The 21,184-nt window shown below is 51.9% G+C and overlaps 1 protein-coding gene across 6 annotated transcripts in view; it reads right to left on the bottom strand.

Annotated features, from left to right (window-relative positions):
• Positions 1 to 21,184, bottom strand: part of LOC120819826 (nck-associated protein 5-like) — an 81,358-nt gene that overhangs the window by 51,675 nt on the left and 8,499 nt on the right. For 2 of the 6 annotated variants that reach the window (XM_040177558.2, XM_078102376.1), the window contains exons 1-2: positions 16,535 to 16,722; positions 2,120 to 2,193 (exon numbers count right to left, since the gene is read on the bottom strand). The exons of 1 other annotated variant lie outside the window; for it this stretch is intronic. In XM_040177558.2, the coding sequence (XP_040033492.2) occupies positions 2,120 to 2,193; positions 16,535 to 16,612 (152 nt within the window). In that variant the 5' untranslated portion in view covers positions 16,613 to 16,722. Of the gene's footprint in view, positions 1 to 2,119; positions 2,194 to 16,534; positions 16,725 to 21,184 lie in introns of those variants that run through there. 3 more of the 6 variants (XM_078102386.1, XM_078102385.1, XM_078102380.1) reach the window with 3 other exon arrangements.

Below are 21,184 nucleotides of genomic sequence, written 5' to 3' on the forward strand. Positions count from 1 at the left end.
TCTAATCCCGGCAATAAGCGCCGATCGGCCCTGACCCCCCCCCCCCCCCCCCCGCTGCTCCATGAACATGACAAATAGCTTATTGATCAGCAGATGTCGTCCTAATGTCCTTTTTTTTGGCTGGAGGCTGCAGCTGCCTGTCCCTCAAGCCCCCGGTGGATCTCCAGCCGAGTCCCCCCCCCCCCCCCCCCCCTGGACCCCCACCCCGTCCTTCAAGGTGTGAACGGCGTCACAGACAAAAACGCCATCTGCTACGGCAGGCAGAAAAAAGGCAGGTGAGGCCATGTGACCCGATACTGGCCGCGCTCAGCAAGGTCAGGGGAAGGAAATAAAAGAGTAACGCAGATGTTTTAATCCGCTGGGGCAGAATCACACAGAGGGATCACGCAGACAAACCGCCAATCATGCAGAACATCCACGTGTGCATCACTCTGCAAAAGCCTGGAACACCCTCCGCTTCCCGTCTAACCCAACGGCCGCGGCGCCAGCAGCTCCCCAGCCGCCGCTGACGCCGCCGTAGACTTTCCACGTACTTTAACGACGGCAAACAAATGGCTGGAGAGCCGCGGTCGGCGTCCTACTGCACGAGGGCGTCCGCCGCCGCCGCCAGAGCGGGATTTGCTCCATCTGATGTTGACACTGCGCCGCTGCGCTTTTGTTTCCGCCCGTCAAGGACGTGGTCACGTTGAATAGAGGGAGCAGGAAGGCCCAGCCAGCATCCCCACTGGGGTTTTGTGCTTCATTGAGCAGCGAGGCGGCGACTGAGCGTGAAGAACGGTGTGTGTGTGCGTGTGTGTGTGTGCGTGTGTGCGTGTGCGTGTGTGTGCGAGGCTTTAGGATGTTGAGGATGCAGCAGATGCTTCTGACAGACAATCAAAAACAGACAACCTTGTGCATGTATTTGTCTATTTAATATTGTTTATTTTAATTAAACACCAACCTGTTGATTTGAAATAGGCTCCTGTGTTATAAACGTCGTCTTTAAAGGCTCAGAATCCCCCTTTGGGGAGTTTTTAAGTGGCGACTGTGCTTCAGCAGCGTCAGACTGTCCCATAACACGTTACAATGAGAGATCGCCGGCTCGTGAAGCGGGGATGCGTGGAACCGGAGGAATGTGCGGCCTTCTCTTTCTCCCACTGACGGGTTAATGGGCCCCATGTTCTGAGCGGGGGGGGGGCGCACATCTATTGCGAGATGTGCGCTTAATAAGGGGGAAGAGGCGGGGTTCTTTCCGTCTTTGTCCGCGTTTCAGCGGAACAAAAGCATCCGTGGAGTCATTTTATCACTGTCGTCACTCTGAACCCACCAAAATAAATGCAGCGCCGGGTGGTTCGTTGTTTCTGGAAAGCAGTGAGGGGTTTTCAAGCCGTTGGCTGAATATGGACTTTTTTTTATTTTCTGGCGGTGAGATGGTTGCATCTCATCCGTGCTGACGTCCCGCTGTGTCAGGAGGAAGCACTGGGGCTCTACAAGTTCACGGCTTTGAAACCACTTGGTCCTCCGGGTCGCTCCCACTAAGTGGCCATTAGGTCGCCCTCCCCTCCCTCCCTTCCGTAAAGAGGGGTGGGGATGACATAGACGGGAGGGTTATTCCTTTACACATCACTTCCTTTATTAAAAGGAGCAGCAAAGGGGACGGTCAGTGGTCATCCATCCCGCCAGCCACCCACCCTGAGACCCCTTTACCCCCCGTGTCAAACCCCCAGCCCTCCTCTGCTCACTCAGGGGGAAAATTACTTTGAGCTTGGGTAATATAGCTCCATTGAGATGGAGAGGAGGTTGTACAAAAGGGGGTGAAGTTTAAAAAAAAAAAAGGCTTCTTTTTTCTAAGTGGGCCGTGCGATCGCTGCGATGGCTCCAAAGATGGGAGCAAAGAGGGGACGAGGTCACTGGAACTGGCATCTCCATAAGCTCTCCGCTCCCATTGTCTGAGGCTCCTCCGAAAGGACCTCCATGAGAAATGCCCCCGGTCAACCCCACACGGGGGGTCGGAGTCTTCCCCCTTTTGTCTGCCACAAAAAGCACTTCTCGAGAACGGCGTACAAAGCTCGTCTCCAGCTCAAACAACGACGTTCCGCTGCCGTCTGTCTGTGGATTCAACACCTCAAGAGCCTCTTACCTCCGGACGTTTCGCCGCTCCTCGTCGAGCTGCTTGAGGAGCTCCCCGATGCATTTGTTGGCGTCCATGTATTCCTGGCGGGAAGAGATGAGCAGAGCCAACAGTCAACAACGGAGCCGGCGTGCCAGCTGAACACAGGTTAATCAGAAACACGGGGTCGAGTCCACCGTCCTCCTAAACAGTGATGCTGTCAAGTCGCGTCTGGACTTTGCGTTGCGCTCAGCTTTGTTTTCATTAGATGCGCAGAAGAGAGCAGAAGTGCTTCTGAGAAGGTGCGATTAATCGGCTCGGCCTCTCGCTCTCTCGCTCTCTCTCTCAGCGGGTAACTCCAGAAGCTGCGTAACGTCAGCTGGGAAAAGCTCACACTCGCTCAACGCCGCGCTACCGAGCTACAGCGCCGACCAAATGAGCGAAGGCCCGAGACAAGGATGGAAATAACAGATGTCAGCGCTCGAGAGTACGGCCTGATGATTTGTTTTCTAGTGGTCCGACTACATAAAGTAGAAGGTAGGAGGGAGAGCGGAGGGGGGGGGGGTCAGACGTGTGAGGTCTACCTGCAGTAAATAACGGCTCGATGCTGTCGGATCGCTGCGATTCTCAGACTAATTCATTAGTTGTTGGCTTGACGGCTCGTGACGCGTCTCCTGGGGTGGAGGGTTATCTCGCTGGGACAGATGCTCCCCCATTGATTTCCAGACAGTCTGCTCACACTGTAATTGAATAATGGGGATTCCCATGAAGAGGTCACGAGTCCTGGAATCTCGGTCCACGAGGGGAGAGCGTCATCTGGGAGCCGTTTATTTCCCCCGCCCTCGGGTTGGACCCGAGAGCGCCCGTTCTAAAAACGTCTCCACGCTCCTCCCCGGAGCCTCTCTGGGTTTTCTGCGCGTCTGCTGTGATCTCAGCTCTCTAAATAGTCGATGGCGGAGATAAAGCCCACATGTGAAACACAAACAGATTTCTTTTGAAAAACAACTGTTGAAACCACAGGAAACCAAAACAAGCGCTTTGCCTGCAGCAACTTTTCAGAGGAGCCCTGAAAATGAACCTTTGTCCCGTGCACAGATATCAGGTCTACATGGAAATGTGACTTTGGCAACCGCGAGGCAAATCACAAACTGGCAAAAAAACAGAACACACAATGACCCTCACAGCCTTTCACACCCGTTATTTGCCATGTGTAGATTGGGACCTCCCTCTGAGCAGACCTGAAGCACTTCTGCTGCCACTGCGTGAGCTTTTTTTAACCTGTGGCCCTGAGAGTAACCTCGTAGTGGTCCAGATGTTCCCGAAGCACATGCTTCAGGTCTAAATACAGTAAGTGCAGTTGTTCAGTCCGCCCGCTCCCCCCCCCTCGCTCTCCAACGGCTGCTTCTCAAGCAATTATCGCACTTAAAAATCACACATCTGAGGCCGCCACTCGAAGACACCGGCCGCCGCCGGCTGGCCCCCGATGCCAGCGCGGCGTGGCGGAGGCCCAGGCGTCCCGCCGAAGCACGACAACGGATGGATGCGACGTTGAACAAAACACAACATTAAGTCTTAATCTTTTGATCCCCTTTTCCATCACCGCCGTCGTTCATTTCCACGGAACCGGTGCAATAGTTCTTTAACGTTGGAAAGTAAACCAAATGCGGCGTTAAGCGGCAGCGTCCCGAAGCCATCTGCTTGCCTGAGCACCACTCACACACGAGCTGGCAAGCCATTAACGCTCCCGCTCTCCGGTCCTCTTTATGCTTTTTATCTGTATAAGTGGTCCTGTCCTGGGTGCATGCGGGTCGCAGCCGCCGGCTTGCTGTGAGCTCTTTGTGCTGCAGATGAGACACGGTGGTGCTCATCGAGGAGCGACGAGGCCTCGTGCATTATCAAACACGGAGCACAGTCCAAACCAGCGGCCTTCAGTCCACGTCATCACGCAGACAGGAAGAAAAAAAATAAAAAATACCCGTCTCAGGGTGAAACGCCCGTCTCCGAAAAAACACCATTAGCAACACGATCCCATAATGGCTTCTGCTACCTCACAAAGGGGAACCTTCTCCTGCGAGAGCCCCATGTCAGGGGAGATGTTTACAGGCCACATCAAACGTGAGGGAAAGCCGCGTGAGTCCGTGTTGTCATCGCAGAGACCTCTCCGGATGACGGGGCACCGGAATAATCCCCGGCGCGCACATGGAGGAACGCCGAGAATGTTGTGGTGGTGAACGGGACGGCCGGATTTGAGGTACGACCCGCGCAGGTAACGCCGCGTGTTTTATCCTCGGCCAGGCGTTATCAGACGGTTTTACGGCGCTGGTGAAAGCTGCGCGGTTCCCACGGGGCCCGGCTGCTCACGCGGACGCTGGATTTATTGACTCCAGGCGTATTTCTCCAGAAACGGTCCTCTCGCGAATTGCAGCCCAGTCCAACGATTCCTCGCGGAGGTTAAAACTTCCTCAGGGCTGTAAACCCCAAAGGAGAGCACGACCCCTTTGAATCACGCTAAATCACAAGGAGGTTTTGGAAAACTCGATAACACGATATTTTCTGGAACTATCTGACCTGATAGCGCCGGCTTAACTAGGTTTGGCCCTGGCAGGTGATGTGTTTGCTGAAGCTGCTCTGCGGCCGAGGCTTCGCTCATGTTGACCCTGTGTGTTGATAAGGAGACACATGGTAGAGGAGAAGAGGATACACCCCCCACCCTCCCCCCACCCTCCCCATCGAGTCCCTTCCAACTGCTCGTGTGCCTTTCGTGACATTTTAAAATCTGCGCGTCGCCCCCCACTGCTTCGGCACTGAGGGGTGGATGGGAAAAAAAAGAACCACAAACACACACACACACACACAGTCTGACACACAAAACAAAGTCTGTTCAAGATCATTTGTCAATAAAACACCAGATGCCTTATTCCTCCACATGAGGCCGACTTGCACGCTTTGGTCTTTCACACATTCTTCAGGATTAAGATCTAGATCATATCTGGTTCTTATACACACGTCTCTTTGGAGAAAACAAAACCGTAAGCTGGATGAAAGTTGGACTCGCTGGTGTGGAGGTCAGGGATCGTTCCCTCCACCACCTTGATGTGTCTAAAGATCAGAGGCCGGCGCTACAGACAAGACACCTCGTACGCCCTGCAGCCCCTCAAGTGGGCTCTGGGGGTCATGACCCTGCCAAAGTCAAGGTGACAACCATCTCCATCCTCGGCCCACCTCTGCTTGCCATGAATTCTGCACATAGCGATGACATGCCAGCGCGGCCTCAGGGACCGTTAAGCCAAGTGCAAACCTCTAGCTGCCGGTTTGACTGAAAGCCGAGCTCCCTCTTGGGCTCCTGTGTGTCAAAGGTTGTGCAAAGAAAATGGAAGATTTCTTTCTGCACGTTTTTTTATGGCACACTTGAGAATAAATCATGACCGGGACTCTTCAAGCTGTTACACACACACACACATATTCACACGACATATCACATCTGAAACGACGTCCTGCCACAGATACGATCATCCGATACTCCAAAAGTTGATGTGCACATCGTGAGCAAAGATGCATTCGTGGCTAATTTGATCATTTGAATTTGATCAATGAAAACGTATTTGCGATATAATTCGCAACGACTGCGATCGTATCGTCGAGAGGTAATGAAATAATCAGCATGACTAATGGTGTCTGCCTGCAGATTGCTAGGAACCTGCCCCTGTTTAGCCTCGGTTAAATTCATTAGTCTTATCAGCACGTTGCGGGGCTCGGTTCAGATGATCCTTCGCTCAGAAGTCGTTACTCACGTCCCACGGAGGCGATGTCAGAGTATCCGCCCGGCCATCGAACTCTCATATCCTCGGAGCCTGATAACGGGCCGATAGCCCGCCCCCCCGCTACCTTTATCAGTGGAGGGGGCCGCTGCTCAGGTTAATACGCTGGATTTTTTAACTGTGGAAAAGGACTTTGACATCTGTGTGATCCGTGTGTGACTGATGCTGGATGTGTTTGTGAAGCTTGTCGCTGCATCACAATCATTTGATGGATTCATAAAGGAAGGACGGTCTTGGTTTTTTTATGATGAATATGCATCTATAATCACAGAGAACCTAAGGAGCTCTCAGTCACAGTCCACTGGCCCTCACCACGACCTCTCTGTGGATATTTTGCATCCATGGTTTTACAAATTCATCTCCCAATCCAACGAAGACTAAATAAAAAACAATCAAGGCTCTCACAACCTCAAAAAATGAGCGATGCAGAAACTGGGCTTATTGTACCCAGAACCTTAGTGGCCGCGGAGGCCGACACAGAAGCCTCATTGAGTCCGTGACATGAGTGCAACAAATGGTTCCAGTGAGCGGGATATTCTTCATCTGCCTACCTGCGTCGGAATGGAGTGTTGTGGGGCAATATGGATTACCTGAGATACAAAAGGGAGCCTGTTCATCACCCAGTGAGAGTTTGGGCAGTTTGGGCTATCTGAAGTTCTTCCTCCACGCAGCAGCTCCGGCCCGGCGCGGCCCAAACATCAACACCTCGCCACCGTCAGGAATCCAAATCCCCGCAGATTATCTTTCCAAACATTGAGATACGTCCAAGTCTCCAATAGCCCTGCGTCTGTTCTCCTCTGCTTCTTTGGCTTCCACAGAGTGCTCCATTCATGCCTTTTGGGAACAGTGGCAAAGCTGTTCACCGTGTAAATCTCACCGGGGAGAGTTGAAAAAGTGGCCGAGGAATTAAATACTTGGGACCTGCCATGGATCGCTTCCACGGAGCCATCTGGGTGGAGGAGAGGGTGAAGGTATGCGCCAGGGGCCGCTGCTTTTGTTTGGCTTTTCCGCTTTTTATGTCCATTCCCTCCCTGCTCGTCTCTATAATCTCTCCCCGTTCTCTTTTGCTCTCGGCCTCGGTTTTAAAATCTACGAAAACACACACCGGGGAGGAGCCGTCGAGGAATGCTGCCTGTAGGAATAAAAACAAACACACGGCCGCTGGTGCCGATGTTTCCAGACAGGATGGGAATCGAGGAAACAGGGAACGTACGAGGCACACAAATCTTTTACAAGCCTGGGGGTTGCTGGGTTTTATTATCATCTAGGGGCCAATATCCAGTCAGGTGTACTTGGAAAGGGAGGGTAATTGGTGATGACAGAAATGTAAAGGAAACCTGGACCTGGCAACGCAGAGGAGCACGGGGAAAAGGGAGAGGCCGCTGTAAGAGCGAGCGAGCGGGAGGGAGAAAGGATCTTCTGAAACGAGAGGAACAAAGGAAAGGGAGGACGTTGGGAATTGGAGGGAAGATGGATCCTCATCTGTGTCGACAGACGAGCAGCGAGCCGAAGGGTGCGCGAAATACAGGCCGGTGGCTTCGCCCTAACCGAGCAGGACGGCGTTCGCCGCTTTAATTCAATAACCTCAATCAACATAATCGGTATGCCTTTTCTAGACCCTGAGACGATGGGATCCAAACATCAGGGGCGTCACGATCCAGAGGAGAGAGACAAAGAGCACCGGCGACGGTGACAGGCGAAAGGGGGGGCGATCGGCGCGGGGAGCTGATGCCGAACAGATGTCCGTTGGTTCGCCGGGGGAAGCTGTGCTTCTGTTCATGGAGGCTCTGAGAGACAGTTCACCGGAGCCGGAGCCTTGGCGAGAGAGGGCCGATGGAGCGCTGACGACTCTGCTCTTTCACGGGAAATTAGGCACGTTACAGATTGAGCGAAAGGCTCCCGAGGGGATCCAATCAGCGCTATCGGCACCGAACAGCTCGCCTCCCGCCGTCACAGTTTGATGGTAAGCTTCGTGTCGCTGTTGCTTTACTGGCTTTGTTCCAGCTCACCGGCTTGTCAGTGGCGCACAACTACCCCCGGATACTGCAGAACTGTGGCGCACAACTACACCCGGATACTGCAGAACTGTGGGGCACAACTACCCCCAGACACTGCAGAACTGTGGCGCACAACTACACCCGGATACTGCAGAACTGTGGCGCACAACTACACCCGGATACTGCAGAACTGTGGCGCACAACTACACCCGGATACTGCAGAACTGTGGCGCACAACTACACCCGGATACTGCAGAACTGTGGCGCACAACTACACCCGGATACTGCAGAACTGTGGCGCACAACTACCCCCAGACACTGCAGAACTGTGGCGCACAACTACCCCCAGACACTGCAGAACTGTGGCGCACAACTACATCCAGATACTGCAGAACTGTGGCGCACAACTACACCCGGATACTGCAGAACTGTGGCGCACAACTACACCCGGATACTGCAGAACTGTGGCGCACAACTACCCCCAGACACTGCAGAACTGTGGCGCACAACTACCCCCAGATACTGCAGAACTGTGGGGCACAACTACACCCGGATACTGCAGAACTGTGGGGCACAACTACACCCGGATACTGCAGAACTGTGGGGCACAACTACACCCGGATACTGCAGAACTGTGGGGCACAACTACACCCGGATACTGCAGAACTGTGGCGCACAACTACACCCGGATGCTGCAGAACTGTGGCGCACAACTACATCCAGATACTGCAGAACTGTGGCGCACAACTACCCCTGGATACTGCCGAAATGCAGCAACGTCGCATGCAGCCATCTTGTGTTGTGACCTTAACGGAGGAAACCTTTGGCGACTTGGGCTAAAGTTCCGTTGTGAGGACACAAACCCCACAAAGTCTGTTCGGTGACAGTCTCGTGACTTCCCGGCGTGTGTTTTACTGACATTTCGGCGCTCCGGGCGTCGTCTTTATCACAGGTTCCCCTGATCCCAATTCCACAGGCTGATTTATTGCCGTGCGTCGAGCAGATGTCGAGGCGTCGCATTCCTGCTCGAGAGAAGCATTAATGTCAGCCTGTGATTTTCTACCGGGCCTCGGGATGGGATGGGGGGGGAGATAGCGCCAGCGGGCAAGCAACCATAACATAACCAGGGAAATGCTAATGTGACGAGAGGACGCGGCTGTCATCCCAGAACTCACCTGTGCCACTCGTCGTTATCAGATTCCCCATTTCACATCCGACCCGACAGCCGCGGCGAGGCAGAGCGAGGCGGTGAGGTGATGGGTTTTTCAACGTGGGGGAGGTAGAGGAATAATAACGAGGAAGATGAAAAGATGGGTTGCGGTGACTTTTGACCTCTCCCGCAGGACTATGCAATGCTTATATTCCCCTGGTCATGAATTAATTCCGTGGCGATGGGGGGGGTTGTTTACGCGGGGCGCATCTTCCCCGACCGACCGCGGGGGTGTCAGCTGCCTCGGGGTTAAAGCAAAAGCAAAAGGCCGCCTGTTTGATTCCACGGGCAGTAGCCCCGATGGAGATGGTGCACATTTGGGTAGCCCCCCCACCCCCCCACACCCGAGGCACTGCTGTAAATAGAAAAGTCCCGAGTGAACTTCACCCGTTAAATAACACATGAATACATTCGCTGGAGCCTTTGTGCTTTAAAACAGTGAACGTTTGAGGATCACAGGTGCTGAAAATGATTTTTGACCCTAAAAAAATAAATGCACGTAATGATGCGTTACTTTCAGCACGCAGCTTCCCCGCAGAGACAACGAGTAGCAGCTTCCCTTTGGAAGAGTTTGTAAAACGTGATGCCGCCTCCTGTTGAGTGGAAAACAGGCTTCTGCATAGACGAAGGTCCTCAAAGCTTAGTGGACATTTCATTTCATTTCATCCACCGTTTATTTCATCCCCAATGTGAGGGAGATCATCTGCGGCCGACTGCATTTATTTCATGGGTCAACGTGAACAAAGACCCTCTCTGTGTCGCGCACAGAGTCCGGTGATCTGAGAAAGTCCCTTAATTCAACAGCATTAAATATTTAAATCGTCCGTGGTCGACTTTTGAAAGGCTTCACTGGAGCACATTTCAGGGGCCTTTTTTACAGTCGGAGCTCATCCAGGTTGGGAAGGAATTTTAATATGAATCTGGAGCCAACCACACACTGTATTTACTCAGTTAATGGTACTAAATCCTTGTTATCATCTCAAGTGGAGTCTTATTTTTAGCAGCCATATTTGTTTTATTCCTTCCAGATGGGAGCTGTGGAAGAAATAGACATGAGTTTCTGCTTAAGCCTCTCAAACAAAGTGACATCAGTTAACTTGAATACTCGCTTGTCACGCCAGTGAAACATATTGGATTTCTCTGTGCAAAGAACTCTTGAGCCCCCCCCCGCCCGAAAATAAATCTCAAAAAGCGTGTCAAAGGTCCATTTGATAAATAAATGACATTTTCATCGTTGTCATAACCGAGCGTCTCAACAGGAACCTCGATTCAGATGTTTGTTTGAACAGAAACGTGGCTTTGCAGACTTCATATCCGGACACGTTGGAGATATTTTAGGATCAGAATGTGATAATTACGCTACTGTGGGAAAATGTCGCGGAGCAAGGACCCGAGTTTCCTCTGCTTAGGCCAGCTATTTGCTCCTACAATAACAACAGTGTTCCATCATTATTATTTGTTTACTCAGCTAACCCCCTTTATCTGGGGCAGGCTCCTTTTAGCGGGCGCATACTCTGAGCCCTCTGGAAGCCATTTCTCAACCGGGGGCCCTCAAACAGGCTGATTAAAGTGAGGGGGTCACAATAGATCACCCCCAGATGCCCCCCCCACCACACACACACACACACAGCCCTGAAAGCATTGCCCTCAGCGTGCGAGTCGTAGCGTTGCTCGCGTCCTGTGTGACGGCGGCATTGTGTGGGACACCCGAGAGCCTTCAGCATTGTTCCTCTGGAGAGAAACGCAAAGCCGCTTAAAAACAACAAAGTAGTTGACGACAAATATGTGGCGACACAACCGGTTCACTCACTTTTGGGCTCTCCTGCATTTTTCATGTACAAATTGTGTAAAGAAGCAGTGAGCCGGCCGCGGCGCGGGAGTGAACGTACGCTTTGAAATTCCCTTTCAGAAAAAACACCGAGGACGGAAGTGAAGATGATGGGGTATCGATCCGTTAATCGTGCACAAAGACCGTATCAATCAATACCTTTTCGTCACGCTTTTCACGAGGGAACTAATTTGTGTTTTCTGTTTCTTTGAGCTGCCGGTGAGCCGTTGACACCCGATCACGTTGTTGGTGCCGTGATGCCTGAGAGGCGCCGACGAGCTCCACGTGAATGGAAGCCTGATGGGAAAATAAAGAGCTTTCACCATCGCCTCATTCTGGCAGCGTCCCAGCGCCCTCTGCACATAAGAGGTCCATTTACAGTGCAGCCCATCGTCGTCAGACCATTTAGATGCTCTGCGTGGTCTCAGTGTGTCCCTGCAGGAGTCCAGTCAGCCAGGAACTAGTGGAAGTGGGTCAGAGGAGAAAGACCTTCTAATTCAGAGGGTTTCACTTGAGTCTCTCTGGCTTTGTTCAGCCCTTCTGACCCATTTCCTGGTAATTGATAACAACCTCAGAAAAACAAATGTAATTAAATAATCACAGGAATCATGTTTGCTCTGCATAATTTCCCGTGGACAGCCACAGCTCCTCCAGCTGTTGTGCCAGATGGACGTTAGGTCGCGGCTCAACGGCCCGCTGGCCGCCACAGGGTCCCACAATGGCCCCTCGGTGACCACCGTGACCACACACAAAGACAAAGTCGTTGACCACTGACACTTCAGACAATCAGCCCCGAGGGTCAAACTGTCCTCAGCAACGCATCCCTCATTCAATCCTGCTCACCTGAGGCTCAGTGCGCCTCATAAAACCCGAATCACTCCTCGGATGTCTGGCCAACCGAGAGAGCGTCCCGGAAAATCATTGAGCACCAGCACATCACCATAAAGTTGAGTTATGGACTCAGAGGCATGCAGATCATATTATCTCCTCAGAAAGTGACTGAGACTCAATAATGTGAATGGCTCCAGCCAGCCGGATGACTCACACAGACAAATGTTACTACATGCAGATGATATTGATTTTTCTCATGGATCTTTGGACAAAGAGCCGAGCATCCAATGTGCTTTCCCTCGAGGGTCAATTAATGATATTAAAAAGCATCTAAATGCGAAATAAACAGATGTGCAAACTGTTTCATTTGTTCCAGAGATTCTCTTGAATCCTGTTGGCCGAGGGAGGATTTTTTTGCAGCAAGTGATTGAATCTGCAGAAATGGCCAATTTTCCAGCCGCCAACTCTGCATGATGGTGCAACATCTCGCATCTCCTGCCTCTAATCGTAGCAATGGCTCTGCTCTGCAAAACTCTACATATGATGGTCATTTTAGATAATGTGTCTTATGACGGGCGCTCCTAAACCAGCGATAACGCCATTGAATGCCATGTGGCGATGCAAAGCGCTGACTTGATTTTGTGAACTGCCCGCCCGGGAAACGGTCGACAAAGTCACCTATTGGGCCCGACGGCAACCCGACTCCTCAAACAAGCGGGAGCGCCGCGAAGGTCACGGCTTCCGCGCCGCGGGGGGCGGTGCTGTAAGTGGAGCCGGCAGCCGGATGCGGTGAGCTAGACTCACCGCTCGACTCCCGCTCGACTCTTGGCTTTTTCGCCAACTGGAGACGAGACCGGCGTCAGCCTCGAACGCTTCTGACAGGGCGCATTAGCCGTGTCAGAGGAGATCAAGCTCCCTGCGGACAACACCTCATCACAACGCAACACACTGCGGTCTGAAGCTCGACGGATCTCTCGGGGTGTGAGGCGTATACGAGCGAGTCCCAGCGCAGGATGCTGTGGAGAATCGGAGGGAGGGAGGGTGGGAGGGGGGGTGATGACTTCTAGCATGTGCACAATATGAGAGAGGCAACGGGAAGCAGAAGGGACAGCAAACAGAGCTTAAAACAAAAAAAGACAGCTGTGCTGCAGGCCGTTCCCCAGTGTATAGACAATATACAGGAGCACTATTGTATTGTGTCTAGCTCTCCTGCAGGGACGGGACAGGCCCTTTAGAGCTGCAGAGCCGTCTGCACTCAGAGGCTGTCATCAATAGAAAAAGCACAAGGGACCGGAGGACGGTCAGTCAGGGCCGGGACACAACCAGCTGGAGCACCTGGTGTTCACCAGTACACACAAAGACACACACACACAGACATGTGAGGCCGCCACACTGAAGCACACACACTCAGCCGGGGTGTTATGGATGTATATATATATATATATATATATATATATATATATATATATATATAAGCAAGCATTGATAGGGCATAAATGCACGAAGAAGGAGGCACAACTTGTTTCATATCATTTGAGTATCATTTTTAGTCACTGCAGCGAGTTGGCAGCTTCTGCAGGATTAATGGATTTCACTTACGCTTTTGCAGAGCGACGCCACCCAAACCGTCATGGAAACACGTGGGCTTTATAAAGATTTGAGCTGCACGCCATTGAATCCAAATCAACCTCAACTATTAATTCAAACCCGTCTGGGGGCGAAAACATGGCCAGTTTCTTTGTCATTCGTCGTAAACAAAGCAGACAGCTCAGTCTCTGCTGAGTAACGCAACATACCCAGAACCCCGTGCTGCAACTTCAGCGCAGCACGGGTGGCTGCATGACCTCAATATTTGGGAAGTGTGTTTCTGTGTCTGTTTGGGTGGAGGCTGTTGAGGCCGTGGTGGTGGTGGTGATGGTGGTGGTGGTGTGGGGTAGATAATCCATGCAAAGCTCTGATGCTGAATTTGGAAAGCCAATAAGGTGGTATCAAAATGAGGGCAGAGTTAATTAATCATCTCGGCTTCCTTTTCATGGCCCTCCCATGACTGTCCCGGGGGCTTGTGCGAGTGTGTGTGTGTGTGTGTGTGTGTGTGTGTGTGTGTGTGTGTGTGTGTGTGTGTGTGTGTGTGTGTGTAAGCCAGTGAAGGCAAAGCAGGGAAGCAGGAGGGTGGTGCAGGTTGCAGCCGGGGACATTAGCATAAAGTAATGTGAGCCAGGACGCTGCTTATCTCCTGTAGCCGCTGATGCAAAGCGCTAACGGGGAAAACAGGAAACTACTGCCCGCCGAGCCTCAAATGGCATCAGAACCAGATCGCTTTCCGATGCTGCACGTATTAACACGCTTTCAAACGACCACGTCGATGCTTGATTAAAGCCAACCAGCCATCGCGTGGGATTGTGCACAGTTTGTTTTGTACGAACCGGCCGCGGTGCACAGACTACTTTCTACTCTTGTTGCCGCCGTCTAATTAGCGCTAATGTGGCGCGGCTGTGACTCGTCCCGCGCTGCAATGCGGCTCGGCTGCACAAACGAGTCACTCAGTCGTCGTTGCCTCCAACGGGGCGTCTCAGACGACTCATTTTGCATCACCTGTGCCAGGTGTGCTGTTGTTTTGTCCTCCTGTCCATGGTGACTGTCGGGAGACGCCTTCCCTCCAAACACTGCATGCAGGTCTTTGAAATTTGAAATATGAACGATGCAAAGTGTCGGCGTTCCTTCTATATTCAGAAAACATGTGGGCGTGTGACTGCTGATTGACTTTGAGTCTGCTGTTATCATTTAAGGATAGACTAATTGCATTTTCATGGTTAATTATGATTTTTTTTTCCGGATTTATTGCACCTAGAGATAACGTGCAGATTTCCCTTTGGTGATTTCTTTTTGTTGCTGAGCGACGACCTGCGTTACGGCCGTGAAAGAGCTCAGATGGGATTTCCTTTTGGACACACTTTGCAATGGCTGCCCTACGAGAACTTAATCCAAAATTACATGTTATGCTTTGGATTATGTACTTATTAGCTAATGGGTCCGAGCATGAAAAAAAGAGAGATTTGCTTTGCGATGACTGAGTCATGAGGAGCGGAGCCCCTCCTCTCGTCTCCTTTTCTAGGTTCAAAGGGCGATACGGAGAAACCGCTCCTGGACTTTTGCGGTGGTTTGCGCGTCCAAAAGTCGGCATGCACTTGCGGCCTCGGTGCACGTGGCGCCGTTATGCATTTCGCAAATAAAAGCAACGTTCTCAGGAGAGTCTCTTGTGGCAAAGCGTTATTTGGTTTGATCCTCAGTGCAAACAAACATCACCGAAATATGACGGACAGCCATAAGGCCGACAACCGTTGCACATAAAGACAGAAATCACTCTCAGTATTTTTGCTACATTGTCCAGGCTGGAAAAAGTGTGTGTGTGTGTGTGGGGGGGGGGGGGGGGGGGGGGGTTCTAACAGGAGCACGGGGAGCAATCCGGGCACGAAGAAAGCAAGAAAGAGAAATAAGATGGAAAAACGCAATCATGCATCCTCTCCAGCTCCTCGTGCCCCCCCTCTCTCTCCCTTTCCCCCTCCTCCAAGAGCCATTAGTCGCTATCCAGCTCCTGTTAATGTAATTAGATAAAGGATACAGGGATCCTCGGAGCTCGACCGAGACGTTTGTCTGTATGATTGTGTCGCAACCAAATCACCTGGACGGACTCTTGAAGAGTGGTGACGAAATGAAAGGGGAAGACAAAACACAAATCCCCAAAATCATCAATTTTCTTTCCTCTGGGTTTTTTTCTTTTTTTTTTACGACCTTTCCAAAAAGGACACAAATCTCCTTTCTTTCCAGACAATCCAATAAGACGAAGAAGCACTTAGGCTACAACATCATTTAAGCTGTAGCTGCTCCAAAAAAAAAAAGAAAAGAGTCAAGAATCAGAGCTATTCGGTGATATTTTTAGATCCGGCTGTTGCTACACACACACACACACACACACACACACATGCACAAACGCACACAGCTCATTAGGCAACCTGGTTATAAACTGTCGAATGTCATCATCCATCTTAAACATATGTGCAGATGGCAGGTCTCATGATTCCGACCGCGTGGAGATGTACGGGGCAAACGTGGAACAACGCGCATGTAATTAGTGGTAGTTGCAGCTTGTCGGCTACTGACCTACATATGGAACGCGGAGAGATTACTCTGCATCCACCACACAAGAAGTCCCACATTCCTTCACACTCGACAAGCACGGACACACACCGCGTCGGTCCCGGAGGAAAGCCTCGGCTCCAAATAGCGATGCCTGTAAATTCCTCTCTACGGTGTTGTTTTTATTAGACAAGTAATCATTTAGTCTGTGAAATGCACTTATTGTGTTGAACCAAGCAGACAGTAACCAAAAAGAAACCAAAATATATTCAATTTACAGAAAAGCAACCGGCAAATCGTCACGTTTTTTCCACTTTTAAATCAATCAAAAAACTCTTGTTTTACCACAACACAAACGCGTTAGCTATTGCATGCTTATACAAACTTGCACTTCACTCACTTCCTGATGCCATTTAACTCCCCCACCCCCCTCCCCTCCCCCCCGGCCTGCACCTCTCCCCCTGGGCAGTTCCTGTCTCCCGTCTGGGCCACTGGCGCTGGAGGTGGCTGTGGATTTGGCGGGACCCGAGGCCAGGATGTTACCCTGATTATCGCCCCGTCAGACCTACTTCCAGCGCCAGACAGGCCGCCTCTCGCCCCGGTTACCTCCCCGACGGATGGACTCACCGCCAGCAGCTCCAGCAGGGGGGCGTCCCGGATCCCCCCGCAGCCCGACACCGCGCCGCGGCCCTCGAACCGGCTCATCCCGCGCTGCCGCTTTTTCCTCTGTCGTCTGCTCGCCTCCCGCTTCGTTGTGCCTCTTCTTGCCCCCGACCCCCTCGCCGAGTCTCAGCTGCCGGCTGCCACTGTGTGCATGTGTGTGTGTGTGTGTGTGTGTGTGTGTGTGTGTGTGAGAGAGAGCGAGTTGGAATGATGATGCGGCACGCAGCGCCGGCAGAGAAAAGCCTCGTCTGAATTCTGCTCAGCGAGCCCACGTCAGCTACTGTCAATATTTAACCAGCAAGTCAGCTCGGATTAAATCACCTGGGCGAGAGCAGCTGTGCGCGTGCCAGCGCCAGGCCGGTGAATGCGTGTAAAGACATCATCAAACTTTTAACACGAGTCAAGAGACGAGTTTAATTCAGACTCCGGTCCAAAACTCACACTCAGTCCCGATGTGGCTCCTGAACACCGGCTGCTTTAATGCCGCTGCCGCTGCCGCTGCCGCCGCTGCCGCTGCCACTCGGGGGGGGAGATCTAAGGTAATGTAAAGAAAGACTTGGCAGAGGCAGCTGGCAGGGCGACAGGAGTTTTCAAACAGCCAATGAAAGGGCTCCTTGACTTTTGCCTCAGGAGTGTTTCCCCCCCCCCGCCGCCCCCCCTCCCTGAGACCGCAGAGCCTCGGTTTGACAGCGATTACGTCGTGTGACTTTGTGTGTTCTGGCAGGAAGAGAGAGGATCCCGATCCAGCTGCTTTGTACTGGTCAACACACTTTTCACTGGGAGGACACGTGAGGTCGGTGGGGGATAAAAGTAGGTGGGCGGGGGGGGTGGGGGGGTAGTTCTCGTCCCAGTAAAACACTTAATCTTCCATTTCGCTGGTGATTTGTTTCCAGGAACATATGATGAACAAGCGAGTAGAGACAGAGCGTCTCCCTGCACACAGAGCTTTGGCGCCTCGATATCTACTTATGAGCTACTTCGCTGGAGATTTAGCTCTCCCAGAGGACACTTCAACATATCTACGTCTTGCAGACCTCGAGTGCAAGTAATCTGCTCCTGCGGACCAACATAAGCTGCGTTTTTTGTCCCCTGGGTGGATTGAGCCGCGGGCCATCGCTGTGATTGAGTGACAGGTGGTTTGACTCATGAGTCAGCAGGCGCCGGGGTTTGGCGTGGAATCGACGCCCCGCCCTGAACGCATTCCTGCAAGTGACTAAGTGTTTTACATCAAAGAAAACCGCAATTCAATGAGAAACTATTGCGCAAGCAAAGTGCGTCTTCAAGCGGAAGTCACTTAAATGAGCAACAGAGCAGCTATTTCGATCTACGCCTTTCCCTTCGTTTTTCAGAGAGACGCGGAAACACAATAATTAATAATCCGTCCTCGGCAGCTGAGATGGCGTATTTATCAAAGCTCCAATGAGATTAATGGTGAATTAACATAAATAGAATTGAACAAATTGAAAGGAATTACCGTTGTTTGAAAAGCCTGTGAGACTAAGCAGAGGTACAAATGGCTGAATAACTCACATCATTTGTCAAGTTAGAAACTATTTACAAATTACAAGGAGCCGAAATTCCAAAGCAGTTGCGTCAAAGTCTTTGAGAATGTGCTGAGCAAAAATAGCCCCCCCGCCTCCTCCGAACCCTTTTAGCTTTGACCTCCAGCCCTGTAAAAACAAGCAGGTCACCAGGTGCCGGGACGCCCCCGCTCCTCCACCTGAACACCTGGTAGGAACTCACCAGACGAGCCCGACCAGTTGGTGGGACATTTACCCCGAGGGGTAAATGCGAGGAGCCTCTCCGTGTCTTCAGGCAACGCGCGCGGCAATGACGCCGCCGAAAACAGACGCGAGGCGAGCGGCAAAAATGGAGAGAAGCTCCGACGCGTCAACGTAGGCGAGCACGCGTCCGCACCGTCTCGGTACTCGTCGATCAGCCCACATCCAAGCCAAACAAGCGAGGCTCTGAGCGCTCGCGCGGAGCCATGCATCAAATGGTAGTTTGGTGGTTTTGGTACGTGCAGTCAGTGGTCGGAGCTAATGCGGAAACATGTAAATATTTCCCTCAGTAGGGACGTTTGTGGCGCTTCCGAGACCACCGACCGACACACATTCCGGTGGAGAGGCAGAAAAGCTCTGAGGCCCCGGAGGTGAAACGCGGGAATCGACCGATAACGCCTTGAACGTACCAGTAGTCACGTGGTCCATTCTTTATCCCGTAACATATTCCGCCGCTTCGACAAAAGCCAAGGGTGGGAGAGCCAACTGTGCAGGAGAAAAAGCCACCTTCTGCTCCCAAACCCCCCCACCCACCCACCCACCCACACCGGGCCTGCCGGGAGGCCGTCCCGCCCCAGCTGCGAGGTGAGGAGGTGGGCTCGACTGTGCCGCTGACAGATGCAGCCCCTCCTCGTTACCCGCCGTCTGCCTCACCGCGGCCTTAATCTGCACGTCCAATCCTGTTAGCTTCAGTCCGCCTGCAGAGCCAAAGACGCTGCCTCTCCTGCGTGTGATGAACTAACTTCCCATCAGATGCAACGCCCTGCGAGAAGCTCTACCGGCTCCCGTGTTTGGATCAGGTTGTTCTGCTGGGCCTCCGTTACGTTTGCATTTTAAACTTAGCGTATCGAGGATGATTTGAACAAAGATGCTTTATGGGAACAACGGACTGCGCAGCCTCACCTGTCTAGGACATCGGATCCACAGCCTTTAGTATACGATACGTTTTTTAACTGCCCTGAACTGGGCGAGTCGCTCGTCTTGATAAACAGTGTTTGATGCCGTGTGGGGAGATGAGACCTGCAGACTTTACCCCTCTCAAAAAGGACTCTTCCGATGGACACCACGGGGTTAATGGGGAACAACGCATGTGACTCCGACTGCACGTGGTAACGGTTTCAACTTTGATCGTTCATCTAAACAGGGCACAAAGGACGCGGGCCGACAAACCCCTGAGCAGGAGGACACACACACACACAATGAGCCTCCTGGATGTGTTTGGAACAGACCCAAAAGCTTTCCCTTTAATTTTTCCACCAACTATTAATGGGTCTTTGTCAGCGACGACAGGCGATGAGCCCTTAGTCACCACAGATAACGTCAAGCTACAGCAGAGCAGCGCAGTGGCAATTCATGCATTATCGTTACTGAGGCACGTACCGTACACGCAACTTGTGACACGGGTCAGAGATTCCAGTGCACGTTAGCGAGCATCAGTGTGTCATTGGCAGGCGGAGCAGAGGGTTCGCATGCCGAGATGAGAATAAGCGGGTCAGCGGCAACGCTCGGCTTCACTATTACCCAGAGGTGGGACCGAGTCATTGTAGACAAGCTCAGGCCTCGAGTCAGAGATTTAAAGGTAAGTTGTTGTGTTTAAAACAGGTCACGAAGCACAAATGAAATGCCATTTGTACCTCCGTCTCTAATTTATTTTCTGCACACTGCAATTCTTTTTTTTTTTGTAGTTTTGCACTTCAACAAAATATTCCCTGACATAATTTTTTCCAACTGTCACCACATCGGCTCTTCGTTGTTCTCTCCTGCCACTGATGGGGAACTAGGTGTTGAGTTGCTGGGAATGAATAGCGTTGATTCAGGAAATGAATATATTCATGGGACGCTTTTTAAACAACATTGTTTTTTTAGGGCTCACGGTCATTGGTGTTCATTTCCCAGTGTAGTTACGTGTCTTTTTTGACTTTGCCCATTCAAATCTACAGTCATCAAATGTGTTAGTCGGCTATCACCCGAAGCATCAAATGTGCTTTACTCTCCTGAATCAAATCCGTTCTTCACCTCCATTTGGCCAAAGAGTTGTGTGAAAAACATAAAGAGGGATTTTAATGTTTCGACATGCAGAGATTCATAAAGTATTGGATAATTGCCCTAATAAAAAACACAGGCTCGGTATTAACTGGGAATTTCCAAATCTCATTACTTGGAGGTTGGAAAAACAGACGAGTGTCTCACATCAAGACACTAATTATTAAACCGAATGGTTACAAGCGAGTGGACGCCGCTCCGTCCTGTGGTTTGGACGCCGGGCGAAGCCTGTCGGCTGTAATCGAGAGGAAAACGGTTCCCATGAGACGAGAGCATGAGGGAAAAGCGCCACGTCCTCTCGCCGTCTGCTGGGTTCTCACACCCTTTCGGCCCCCCCCCCGGGGGGCGACCCCAGCGCGGCCAGCCCGGGTATACGTGGCATGCCACCTGCACGCTGATGCCGGGCAGGAGGCCGGCACACCCCCCCGCTGGGGAACTACGGCATCGTAGGTGGATGACTACACTCAACCAGTGTGAGCTTCTCAGTGACAACATCAAACCCCACCCTTTGGCTGCCCGACGGTGTAAGGCGGAGCGTTGCTTCCCATCTGCCCTGCTAAGTTTTATGTCTCCATCCTGCATCGTAACAACCGGCTGTAATGGGCTTTGAGGGGGGAGACGGAGGGGGGGGGGGGGGGGAGAAGTGGACACCATGCTGGCTCGCCGCACATTCCTAACATTTAGCGTGAACCAATTTGTCTGTTGTGGAGCTCGTTTTCTTGGACGACGTTATTGTCTTACGGTGCGCCGAATCCAGCCGCAGCCTGACGTAACAGCGAATCAGCATGTA

The sequence above is a fragment of the Gasterosteus aculeatus genome, chromosome 1, assembly GCF_964276395.1.
Source record: "Gasterosteus aculeatus chromosome 1, fGasAcu3.hap1.1, whole genome shotgun sequence".
NCBI classification, from domain to species: Eukaryota; Metazoa; Chordata; class Actinopteri; order Perciformes; family Gasterosteidae; genus Gasterosteus; species Gasterosteus aculeatus.